Source organism: Caretta caretta, chromosome 3, assembly GCF_965140235.1.
Source record: "Caretta caretta isolate rCarCar2 chromosome 3, rCarCar1.hap1, whole genome shotgun sequence".
NCBI classification, from domain to species: Eukaryota; Metazoa; Chordata; order Testudines; family Cheloniidae; genus Caretta; species Caretta caretta.
In genome coordinates this window covers 170,449,567-170,463,529 of record NC_134208.1, presented here as the reverse complement: position 1 = coordinate 170,463,529, position 13,963 = coordinate 170,449,567, and the positions used below count along the sequence as shown (strand labels likewise).

Below are 13,963 nucleotides of genomic sequence, written 5' to 3'. Positions count from 1 at the left end.
TCTATCCCTTCCTTAATGATTCCCAACATTGTTTTCGCTTTTTTGACTGCCGCTGCACATTGAGTGGATGTTTTCAGACAATTATCCACAATTACTCCAAGATCTCTTTCTTGAATGGTAACAGCTAATTTAGACCCCATTATTTTATATATCAGTGGTTCTCAAACTTTTGTACTGGTGACCCCTTTCATATAGCAAGCCTCTGAGTGCAACCCTCCTTATAAATTAAAAACACTTTTTTATATATTTAACACCATTATAAATGCTGGACACAAAGCCAGGTTTGGGGTGGAGGCTGACAGCTCACGACCCCCCCAAGTAATAACCTCATGACCCCCTGAGGGGTCCCAACCCCCAGTTTGAGAACCCCTGTTATATATATAGTTGAAATTATGTTTTCTAATGTGCATTACTTTGCATTTGTCAACATTGAATTCCATCTGCCATTTTGTTGCCCAGTCACCTAGTTATGCGAGATCATTTTGTAGCTCTTCGCAGTCTGCTTGGGACTTAACTATCTCAAGTAATTTTGTATCATCTGCAAATTTTGCCACCTCACTTGTTTACCCCTTTTTCCAGATCATTTATGAATATGTAGAATAGGACTGGTCCCAGTACAGACCCCTGGGGGACACCACTATTTACCCCTCTCCATTCTGAAAACTGACCATTTATTCCTACCCTTTGTTTCATATCTTTTAACCAGTTACCCTCCCATGACAGCTTATTTTGCTTAAGAGCCTTCAAGATAATATTTTGTTAAATGAAAGAGTGATACACAATTAAAAAAAGTGCAGCTAGATGAATTAAGTATTTGGAGTTCAAGTGTATTTAAAAAATACACATTCATGCAATGCAAATCTGGTGGTAAAATTTCTCACTGTATGCAAACAAATATGTGACTAAGTTACAGGGATTACTTTGTAGTTATTGCTAAATATAGCAATTATTTTCTTCACACACCCATTAATGTACACATTCAATTCAAAAAGTTACATGAACTCTTTGATTTAAAAGAAATAATCTTTATTTGTAAATAGTACTAATAAAACATTGTTATGGATCTCCCCAATAAACACCAAGGTCAATCTGAAACTTTCCCTCTTCTTTCTTGATCATCCTAAAAGAAAAATAGAAAACAAAATAAAGACACCTCAAGTTTCCACCTAGCATAAGCTCACAAACACCAAGAAAGTCATGCTGCTACTATACGCATGCCCTGAACCCTTCTGGTTCAGCCAGTTGTACTCTGTGCCTCTAGAATACGGCTTTAGTTTAGTATGCAAACATTTTCATGGAATTGGGTATCTGATTCATTCCAACTCAGCTAATTGTCATATCTATTTAAATCAAGCCTAATTAGCCACAATAAATAATCACAGTTGGCTTTTAATTAAACTAGATTGAAAATAGGGGGAAAAACCTGAATCGTTTTCAAAATCTTCATAAAGTACATTCCAGTTCAAACTCCATTGCGATAATAAGACAAATAGTGATTTTTAAATGTAAACTACAGAGTTAATCTTAGAATGGACCTATATTTGTTTCCTGCCACTTGTTCTGCTAATAAGATGGTAAGCTTTTGCTTACTAGTTATTTCCACTAATTAAAGAAATGACTTTTATACTTATTTTAATTTAAATGGGAATTTTTTTTTTAAAAGGAGAGAGCTGGAAACCTAATACCTGTATAAAATTAATATTAATGCATATAGTAGAGCAGAGGGCTCTGTAATCTAGCTGGAAAAGGTGTATAGTGAGTTCAAATGATTGAAAGTGGAAAATGGGCGAATTCAGGCAAGAAATAAGGTGTAAATTTTTAACAGTGAGGGTAATTAATTATTGGAACAACACTGCTAGGGACTTGGTGGATTTTCCATCACCTGAAATCTTTAAATTAAGACTAGATATATTTCTAAAAGCTATGCTGTAGCTCAAACAGAAGTTATACTATACACATTTTAAACATATTGCATGATATACATGACACTCAGTTAACATCTAGGCATCTAAGATCAGATTCTACTCACACACACTACAACCTTCACACACTATATTTTTAAAAGAAATCTTATTTTCAGTACAGATTACAGAACATTAAAAGGACAAAGGGGAAAGGCTTCACTGTCTCATTCATATATGAACACGTTGGGTTTATGAGGTTTTGCTGATGCTTACCAGCTTTAATGATCATGACAAATTTAAATGTTGATGTTTCATCATCACCCAGCTAACCATCCTTTCTTATAACTTTTATTATTTCTAAAAATAAATCCATAAAGATAAGAAGACACTTACCAAACTGAAAGATTTAATGGAGACAAACTTCAGTTTTTCTGTCCTGCCATATGCTCTGAATGATAGCTGATACAAGCAGTAAAAAAGGACACTACAACAAATAATGCATTACACCCCAACACCCTCCTATTTGTAGGACCTCATCTTCTGAGCATTCTGTGGACTTGGACTGGAATTCTTGTAACTTGGCTTATTATTGAGCTGTTCCACTTTTGCTTCCATTTGGACAATTCTTAAGATGATGTTCCAAGCAGGATGTAAATATGTTCCCTTTGGTGGCTGAAGTCAGCAGTCTCATATTATAATACTGTACATGACGATTGTTAGGCAACACTACCAACAATTTGTTATTTTGGTAGCCTATTCACATACTAGTCTAATCTAATTATAGTGATTATTGGGCCTGATACTTCCTTCATTCCTTTTGCATTCAAGGCTCTCACTAGTTTCAGTGGAAGTTTTGGGTGCATAAACAATGCAAGATAAAGCTCACTATTCTCTATACTTGACATATGTGGGTAGATTTGTCTTCTTGACTTCATCTATACCTAGAACCATGCAGGAAAACTTTCCTATTGCAGTGACTGGCATAACATTTGGAAAAAAATTCAGTCTGAAGAAAGTACTAGATATTGGATATTCAATATATTCTACACATTTTGGACATATTACGATAAATGTCTGCTCTTAACGAACTATACTGATATTTTTGCCAGCCAAGGGAAAAGGACTTCACCATGCCTACAGTGAATATACCTCAATTCCACAAAGCTTTTCTTGGTGGCAACTGTACCTAAATATTGATTTTTGAATCCCATATGGAATACACATCAATTTGCATGTAAAAGTGGTATAGAACGGAATAGAAATAATTCAAAGTAGGAAGACTGTGGTTTTGGTTGGCTGGTTGGGGGGGGGGTTGGTTTGGTTGGTTTTTTTACACAATTAGGGATTTAAAATAAAAATGCCTTTGAAAAGACAAAAGTTGATAACCTTTAAAATTCCTGATTGTTTGTAATTCTTTATAATACTGGGTAACAATTCAACTCTTATTAAACTGGTACACAAATGCATTTTATCTTCTGTAAAAATAATTTTGGTGGCTTGTATTTTGAAACAGTCTATATATTTTAACTATATTTTCATTTAGAAGGTAATGTTTGTGAAGGTGCTATACTTACAGCCCTGAAGGCTAAAGTCCTTTATCTAGCCAAAAAAAGAGGTATTTTCTTTGCATCAATAGTGTAGGATAAGTTTCCCTGTTTCCTAATGTGACTCAGCACTGACCTGACAGAATCATCATTGGGCAAGAGGGGAAGTCAGTGTCATGCCAAATACCAGTGGACTCCAATTAGCATAAACTTTGATTGTGACTATCTGTTCATTTCACTTACAGGCCTCCAAACTATCACATGACACCAACTTTCAGAGACTTCTGGAAATTAATCATCTTTTATATGGATTATTTTTGTACAATGATTTTTGCATAGATTCTTCTTTAAGAATTTCTTAAAGAGAACTTACCCAATAAGATCAAGGAGACAGGACTCATCGTCGTCATCATCCATGACAACTAAAGGAAAAAAGGAAAGAACTGCTATTTCATCAAAATCAGAGAAAAGATCTCCTTCAACAATAAAACAAAATTTCAAAGCACATCCATTTTTTCAATAAACAATTTGTGGGAATTGTGTGATATTTACTCTGGGCCACATTCTTAGATGAACTTGAACAACAGCCACAAAAGTTAATACGAGTCCTGAAGCTAATGTGAGTCCTGCACTCTTATCTGAGTGCAGAATTTAGCCCTGTGTACCTACCTGTGTAAACACAATGCAGTATTTTAATCCTGTCATTCTGTGGCTATTTTAAAAAAGGAGGAAGACAACGGCCTGACCAAACTGACTAACTGAATCACTTTGTAGATGGAAAAACGTTAATTATAGACTCATATTTCTCTCACAGTAAAATACTTTTCAGGAAATTTTTGTTTACAGTGACAGGTAACCCATCAGGGAACAAATAAGTGTTGCAAAACCTGGAACATTGGGGACTACGAAGCATGGTGTTTTGTTATTCACAATACAATAAGGTGAAGTAAGCTGAGGGGAGTAGAAACCACAGCCCAGTGGGCTGGGAAGAACACTATTTGCCCAACCTAAGTGATAAGGCACTGAGCAGCTGGCTGAGAAGTATGCTGTTTTCTCAGAACCCTTTAACACACATTTGTGTCAGTGGCTGGCCCTGAAATTTATGCCCACTCTTAGTTTCTTCTAAGTGATACTCATAAGCATACTTGAGTGATCTCCTGGTAATAGAAGTAGTAACTGAAAATCCTAAAAAAAATCTGCTACACACATCACTTGCATTAACTGGATTGTATTTAATTACTTGTACATTAGTTCCACCCTATCTCTACTTCCAAACCATCATGGCCACCTTCTCCCCTACTCACTGCTGGTTCAGTTTGGTACAGATGTTCTTCTGCATTTATAAAGTTGATCACTTTCTCCTCTGTTTGCTCTGCTCTTTAGGCTTCTGAGATTGTAGGATTCTGGTTCTCCTACCACAATAACCATTATCATCTCATTTCACTGCTCTATCTCCTTTGCCCTTTTCCACTCTGTTGACACCCCTTAAGGTTCTATCCAGAGTGGATAAAAATCAACTATTTTTTTTAATAATTTTTTTTTAATTTAAATCGGATTTTTTTGATAAAATGCTTTTTGAGGAAAAAACCTATGTAAAGATACAGTATAGCTCAAAGATATCTCATCATGGAAAAGGGATTATAAATTATAATTCTATAGTATGAGACAATATATTCATGTAATGTTTAGGAAAAGATTTGTAAATGAGTTCCAATAGTTCATGGATTAGGGACCCAATCTTATGGGGTTCCAGGGACTTCTGTATAGATTATTTAGGTTAATCTTTCTATCTATCCAATGGGACTCAATGCGCAGCCCAGAAGATACCGTCAGAGATGCTTAATTTTGCAGTTCTCAAACTGTGGATTTGTGTCTCCAGAGATAACATGCTTGTTAACAGCAAAAATATTTTTAAATTAATAATAAAGAGGTGAGAAATAACAGACCTCAACGCTATTGTCCCTCTGCAAATTTGTGTACACAGAGTCAATCCCTTACCTCTCTCTAAAAGTGCAAAGTTTCAAAAAGTTCAGTGAATAAGAAGATTGTTGAGGGCAGAATATATCTGGACAAGCAGAAGAAGTCTGGAGATAAATGTGTGAAGGGAGGGACAGGCAGCAGAAACAAAAGTGAAACCGTTTGAGCAGCATATTCCAGAAGTCTTGAGGTCTTTCTGAGTGTACCCTTCATTGATTTGAGATCTATCATAGCATTCACTCACTGGAAGGGAAAACCTATAATGGCAGCAGGCCGTAAAAGAGACCCAGTTTGGGAATATTTTAATGAAGATCCTCTACCTGTGGGTAAGAAGGCATGCGTACAAAATGCAAACAGTGCAACAATGAAATGCAAGGCCTGGTTGCCCAAATGAAACAACATCATGAGAAGTGATCCTTCTCAGGAGGAAGCTGCATTGAAGATGATGAAAAGAACATGTTTGAACATGCAGGATCTTCAGGTTGGTAAACGTTTTTATTTCATACTTCTTTCTTAAAGGCTGCCTGTCTTCCTTCTGGACTATTTTTGAATTCTCATGTTTGAGCAAAAAATATAGTTGTTACTCTATGGTACTATTATTTTAGATGCAGTTGTGATAAAAAAAATAAATAGCTGAAATAGGCAGATCTTCCTTTTACAATTTCACCTTTAAAGTAGTACTGAGTGTCAGTGAATGCAATGAGTAATACTAAATGAGCAGTGTGCTAATAATAATTAAATAACTGCATTGACTTATTTTGTTTAGGAGAATCCATCCTCAACATACAGGATTCTGAAGACTATCCACAGTCAAGATCACCATCATTTTCAATAGTTTCAGAGTTATCTACCAATGATAGTGTTTCAGTCACATCATGTATGTCACATAGCCACAGTATATCACCTGTAGCAAAAAGAAAAAAAATCTCCATCATTCAGAAACAACCATAGTTAAGTTTGTGATAAGAACCAGAAGATTACAAAAACAGGTAATTGATGAAAAAATTGCTCAGTTTGTTTATGCAACAAACCCTCCTTTCCGTATGATTGAGAACCCACACTTCATTAACATGGTTCAGTCATTAAGACCAGGATACAGTCCACCCAACAGAGCAGATGTTGCAGGCAAATTGCTGGATAAAGTGTATGAAAGAGAAATTGAGCAGTGTGCAAAAGGTCTAAAGGGGGAAATTGTTAACCTGAGTCTTGATGTGTGGAGCAATGTCCACAATGATCCTGTTGTATGTGCTTGTGTGACAACAGAAGAAGGGAATGTCTTCTTTACAGAAACATTAGACAATAAGGAAATGCACACACAGCAGAATTCTTACAAAAAGCTGTAACAAACTGTGAAAAAAAATTCAAATGTCTAGTATGCAGCCTGGTCACCGATAATGCTGCAAATGTATCCAACATGAGAAGAAATTTAGAAGACAGTCCCAAGTTAATAACATACGGTTGCAGTGCTCATTTGATGCACCTCCTAGCCAAAGACTTCAGTGTTACAGAAATAAAGGCTAATGTTGAAATTGCAAAATACTTCCGTAACAACCACTTTGCAGCAGCTGCTCTGAAAAAAGTGGGAGGAACCAAGCTAACTCTCCCACAAGACGTGTGATGGAACTCAGTAGTGTACATAAGAACGGCCATACTGGGTCAGACCAAAGGTCCATCCAGCCCAGTATCTTGTCTACCGACAGTGGCCAATGACAGGTGCCCCTGAGGGAGTGAACCTAACAGGTAATGATCTACTGAGCTCTCTCCTGCCATCCATCTCCACCCTCTGAAAAACTGTTTTGAACACTATATCAAGAACCGGCCTAATCTGATGACAGTTTGTGAACAAAATCGTGAAAAAACAGATGGCACTGTCACAACCAACGTTCTCAACCTTGGGCTTAAGAGAAATGCTGAACACATGCTGAGTACCCTGAAGCCTATTTCTGTAGCCTTGAAAAAAATGCAGGGAAATAGCTGTTTTCTTGCTGACACTGTTGACATTTGGAAGGAACTGAGTGAGATCTTAAAAAGAGAAATATGCAATGACAGAGTTAAATTACAAGCCTTAAAAAAATGAATGGGACAAACACTATCGCCAGCTCATTTTCTTGCAAATATTCTCAATACTCGGTACCAGGGTCAAACCTTAACTGCTGAAGAAGAGGAGTTGGCTATGACATGGACATCCAGCAATCATCCCTCCATAATGCCAACTATAATAAACTTTTTTCAGAGTAACAGCTGTGTTAGTCTGTATTCGCAAAAAGAAAAGGAGTACTTGTGGCACCTTAGAGACTAACCAATTTATTTGAGCATAAGCTTTCGTGAGCTACAGCTCACTTCATCGGATGCATACTGTGGAAACTGCAGAAGACACCATATACACAGAGACCATGAAACAACACCTCCTCCCACCCCACTCTCCTGCTGGTAATAGCTTATCTAAAGTGATCACTCAATAAATAATAAACTTCAGAGCTAAAGGTGAACCATTCAAGAAACATATGTTTGCCGATGATGTTTTAAAGAAAGTCCCACCAGTTCACTGGTGGAAGTCACTTAAGCACTTGGATTCAGAGACTGTTGAAATGATAATCTCACTTTTAACAGCAGTAACTTCTTCTGCCAGTGTATAAAGAATATTTTCTTTCTTTGGACTAATTCATTCCAAATTGAGAAATCGTTTTGGACCTGAAAAGCAGGAAAGCTTGTTTTTCTTTTCCAGATTATGAGGAAACAGGAAAATAAAAGTGAAGACAACTGAGTTAGCTGCAAAAGCCAATATTTTAAGTTTCTCATGTTGACCGGGCTGACGTAATCAATTTAATTTTTGTTTTTTTAAATATTTCATTTAACTATTTTAGTTAAAAACAATTTTAACAAAAACAAACCTGATTTTAAAAAACTTGAATGTTTAAACTAAATTCAAAAATTCATGTGCTTGTTTTGTTAAAATATTATATGTTTGCTGTATTAAGGTTATAACAACCACAAAAATGCACTTTTATGTAGAAATCCATGATTAAATTGAGTCTTCCTGACTAGTGATTTAAATCATGATTTAAATCAAATTGATTTAAATCAATTCCACCCTGGTTCTACCCTTACACTGCCTCTCTTGCCCTCCTTTACTCGCTCTTCAGGTGACCTCATCTGCTCTCACTATCTAAGATACAAACTCTATGATGGCATTTTCCAAATCTATCTCCATAACCCTGACCTCCCATCCAACTATCCAGACTCACGTCTCCAAATGCCTTTATATCATCTCCTCAGGAGTGTCCTGCAACTACCTCAAATTTAACATGTCCAAAATGAAATTTCTTAGTAATCTCTCTCAATTTCCTCTGTTTTTTACCTTGCTGACAACTACACTATCTCCCCTATCACCTGGACTCGCAAACAAGGTGTTATCCAAAATGGGTCTGGGGTGGGATAAGCAGGATGCATGCAGCCCTTCTACAGTGAAGAGGCCCACTCAGTAAGGATTCCCTCTGCATTAGTTTGCAGAAGCAGGTGACAGAGGGCCCACCACTGTGTGGATCCTCCAGTGCTCACTCCTGTTGGGTGCAGGAGGGGAGGGGGACAAGTTGAGCCTACCGATGGTTATTTCAACTACTGGACTAAAGTAGCATCCATGGAGTGACTCTACACTCTACGAAAGAGAATTCTTTCCCCTATGGACTAGCCCATCTACTCAATGCCAAATCCAGGTATTCAGTATGGGTGCTGGGCTGAGGATTTAAACCACAATGACTTACAACATAAACACTATTTTATTATGTCACTGCACTCTGTAAATATGTACTATTAAGAATAAATGTTTAGCCTAGCCCTTTCTTTAATTGTATTCCTAGTAGTGTTTATAGCATGTTGTTCTTTCTATTGTTCTAACAGCAGAATTGTGAGTCCACACATGGAGTATTACTTTAGTAGTGGGATTTTCTAAGGGCTTGTCTATACATACCCTATTACAGTGGCACAGCTTTAGGCCACTATAATGCTTCACTGTAGACACTCACTGCACTGACAGGAGGGGTTCCCCCATCACTGTAGTTAATCCATCTGCCCTAGAGGCAGTAACTAGATTGACAGACGAATTCTTCCATCAACCTAGCCCTGTCTATACCAGGGTTTAGTTTGGCATAGTTTCGCACTCCTGAGACACGTCACCATGCTGATATAAGTTTTCGGTAGACCAGCCCTCACATGCACAAGTCTCACTGAAAATCAATAAAATTTGTGCTGCGTTACATAGGTGCTTTTGAAAACTCCACCCCACCCCAGCTCAGCTTCAGTATTTACATGTGTATCAAACCAATAAAAACAAATAACTTGAATTTGACAATAAAAGCTCAATCACTTGTCAAAATCTGCAAATTATAATTAAAAAAAAGAAAAGGTAGGACTGAATGAAAATGCATTATAAATAAAAATTTCAGTGGTAATTCATATTCTTCTTTACAATCTTTACACTTTATGAAGTCTTGACACTAAAGACTTTTTTGACTAAGTCAAAATGAAAAATATCTACCAATATGTTTTTCTTCAGTCTGCAAGTCTCAAGTTCTATTAAAATCTACCCAACATACTGTTAACAATACAAACGCTCCCCGACTTACGCAATCGTTCCATTCCGGAAAGCCTTGCATAACTCGAATTTTGCGTAAGTCGGAAACGTTTACCCGACCATTACGCAAAAAAAAAAAAAAAACCCTACCCCTCCTATTTCCAGCTTACGGAACTAGATACATACACTTTACATTTTAGCAAGCAACAAAGATCAAGGGCAGCCATGATAAGCAAGGTCCCAAACAAAAGCACACTTACAACATGCCAGAATAATGAATTGTGCTGTGAGCTACAGTCTCACATTGCCAGTGGACTAGACTTTTAAGAGCCCAAGTACAGAGTTCTTCACCTAGAAGGGAACTGAGCCACCCAGGGATTTGTCTATGTGAAACCTACCCCTTAAAACAGTGGTTCTCAAACTTTTGTACTGGTGATCCCTTTCACATAGCAAGCCTCTGAGTGCAACCCCCCTTATAAATTAAAAACACTTTTAAATATATTTAATCCCATTATAAATGCTGGAGACAAAGCGGGGTTTGGGGTGAAGGCTGACAGCTTGTGACCCCCCATGTAATAACCTCACGACATCCTGAGGGGTCCCGACCCCCAGTTTGAGAAACCCTGCCTTAAAACATAGGATCCTAAGCATGTACCCTGTAAATGACAAACTTTTTTTTAAATGAAAAAACTCAACCACACTTAAAATGGCTCAGAAATATGAGCACAGACATTACCCCTCAGGCTAGTCAAGATATGAGTAGCAGAGGCATATTACGTGGCATACTACAATATTTATGCTCATACACTTCCTAACTGTGAAATGGCTTTTGTGCAGAAACAGCCATAAGTCTTCAGTAAGTTACCTCTTCTGTTAGTAGGAAAGCACAGATTGTTTGAATATAGGCTTTGATAAGAAGGAGGATAGTTGTAAACATTGCCTCTGCAGTGTATCTGCATGCTCATTCAGGGGTCTGTTACACCAATTTCTAGGTTTCAGACAGAATTAGGCCCATAATCTCTAAACATCACATAAACAGAAAAAAGAGCATCACAAAATACAAATAACCTGGACGACAATCCACACATAACAGGTCTTTACAGATTAAATGTGTCAGTGCAAGATACCTGATTTAGGACCAACCTTATTCTTTTTTCTAGATGTCTAATGAAATTCCCATTAATGCCATCAGAAATTCTGTGCATGTATGGAAAGGAGAATAGATTCCATGGTTTCCTTCTAACCTATCAGTGATTTGGTTCAATAGACATATGCAAAAAATCACTATCAGTAGTCTTTACACAATCAATGCAACAGTACTTCACACTAGCCAAAAATACACAGATCATATTGCTGGACATCTCATATCCAAAAATGGCTATCATCTACTGAGGGCATCATCCATATATATTAGAAGGGCCATATGCTCTCGGGACTTGATACAGTTCAAATAATAGAAACTGTAGCAACTTCCTACTATTATAGCCTCAAGTGACTGCCACAACTTCCTACTTAATATGATGCCATACTGAACTGCAAGAGAAAAAATGATACTGCACATAGTCTGCAAAAGATCTGCAAATAGCATATAGAGGATGTGGTCTGTGGAAAAGTGGTTCAAGTTCAGAACTAAGTATGAAACTTAGAGGCTAATTAGATATTTAGATTTCAGAGTAGCAGCCGTGTTAGTCTGTACTCGCAAAAAGGAGTACTTTTTCATGAAAGCTTATGGTCAAATAAATTTGTTAGTCTCTAAGGTGCCACAAGTACTCCTTTTCTTTTTAGATATTTAGGCTAAATTCTGCTCGGTTCACTGGTGTAAAGCTGAAGTAATTCTATTTACCTCAATTAAATTATTCCAGATGTACATCAGTGTAACTGATAGCAGAATTTTATTCATAGATACCTAGATACTATTGTGATTGATGCTCTATAAATACCATAGGGGAACTAAATTAAAGATACTGAGCCAAATTCAATGTGATGCAAGCAAGTGTAAGTCCTTAAGCTTACCTGTTTAGAAAAAGGAGTAAATTCAAGAGGTAGGGTGGCCAGGTGTCCGATTTTCGACCGGAACGCCTGGTCGAAAAGGGATCCTGGTGGCTCAGGTCAGCACCACTGACAGGGACATTAAAAGTCCGGTCAGCAACATTGCGGGGCTAGCTGCAGCTCCCGGAAGCAGTGGCATGTCCCTTCTCCAGCTCCTACCTGTAGGAGCATCAAGGGGGCTCTGCACACTGCCCCCACCCCAAGCCCCAGCTCTGCAGCTCCTATTGGCCGGGAACCACAGCCAATGGGAGCTGTGGCGATGTCACCCGCGGACGTGCCAGCACACAGAGCTGCTTGGCCGGACCTCTGTCTAGGAGATGGAGGGGGGACATGCTGCTGCTTCAGGAGCTGCTTGAGGTAAGCACCGCCTGAAGCCTGAAACCCTGGTCCCCTCCTGCACCCCAATCCCCTGTCCCAGCCCTGTTCCCCCTCCCCACTCTGAACCCCTCAATCCCAGGAACACCCTCCTGCACCCCAAACCTCTCATTCCCAGCCCTCCAACAGAGCCCTCACCCCCACTCCCGCACTTCAAACCCCTGCCCCAGCCTGGAGCCCCCTCTTACACCCTGAACCCCTCATTTCTGGCCCCACCCCAGAACCCACACCCCCAGTCTGGAGCCCCCTCCCATACTCCAAACCCCTCGGCTCCACCCCCCAAGCCTGGAACCCCCTTCTGCAGACCAAACTCTTCATCCCTGGCCTCACCCCACAGCCCACACCCCCAGCTGGAATCCTCACCCCCTCCTGCACCCCAACCCCCTGAGCCAGCCTGGTGAAAATGAGCAAGAGAGGGTGGGGAGAGCGAGCAACAGAGGAAGGGGAGGATGAGGTGAGCACGGGGTGGGGCCTCAGAGAAGAAGCAGGGCAAGGGTGTTCGGTTTTGTGCAAGTAGAAAGTTGGCAACCCTAACAGGTGATGTGTAATATGTAAATTAAACTCCTTACACATATTTATTTCCATTTACCAATGTGTGCGCATACAGACGTCTAAGTTGGTATAATGTACACACCAAAGAGCTACAAAAGGTTGTAGAAAAGTTATAACTTTCAATAGGGTTTACTACTTAAACATTCAACCCCTTCTACTTGCACACTCCTCCCTTTTAGCCCTTCAACACACACTGACAGAATTTAGCCCATTATCTCTAAGTTTCACATAACCAAAAGAAAAAGAATGAGGGCCCAATTAAAAGCAAGCTTCCAACATACCAGTGATTGAGCTGTGAGTTGTTACCTCCTACAGACTCACTGCCAGTGGAGTGTAAGTCGAGGATATAAATGGTAAGAGTATGTGAAAATAAATAAATCTACGGGAGTTTAAGTGAGTCTAAACTGGAGGTGTTGGGTGAGAACTGGAAGATGTGAATTATATGAACCTCCACCCCTCTAGACTTTGACTCACCTCTGACTTTGTCTCAAAGACTGCAATTGGCTTCAAATCATGTTTGACAAGTACCAAATGCATTCTATCACTCTCACTCATTTCTTAAAATGCCAACAAATATTGAAAAATCTATTAACCTCCCAAACTATTAAAAATATGTACATACTTAGAATCTGCAGACTGTTTTCCATCAGAAATTAATAATTTTAAACTATATGATATATTGGGCATTAAAAGAATTATCAAGTAGTTAATTATTATAATTTTATTAAACATTTCTTAAAGATCCAAGCCTTACACTCCCAGGAGACAGTCAAGGAAAGAGGGGGACAGCAGAAGAAAAAGAGCACAGAAAATCTGACATTTCACAGTTTCATGAGACAAGTATTTACATTTAAACAGCTTACACTACAAACTAATCAATTTAGATACAGATACCAAAGCATGACAGAAAAACACCGTGGATGTAGTTAACCTCAATAAACACCTACACTAGAAAAGCTGGATGGGCTACCTGTGTTCTGTCATGTTCAACA

The 13,963-nt window shown here is 38.5% G+C and overlaps 1 protein-coding gene across 4 annotated transcripts in view; it reads right to left on the bottom strand.

Annotated features, from left to right (window-relative positions):
* Positions 1-13,963, bottom strand: part of BICRAL (BICRA like chromatin remodeling complex associated protein) — a 70,620-nt gene that overhangs the window by 24,050 nt on the left and 32,607 nt on the right. For all 4 annotated transcript variants that reach the window (XM_048843036.2, XM_048843037.2, XM_048843038.2 and 1 more), the window contains one exon: positions 3,822-3,870. In XM_048843036.2, the coding sequence (XP_048698993.1) occupies positions 3,822-3,865 (44 nt within the window). In that variant the 5' untranslated portion in view covers positions 3,866-3,870. The remainder of the gene's footprint in view (positions 1-3,821; positions 3,871-13,963) is intronic.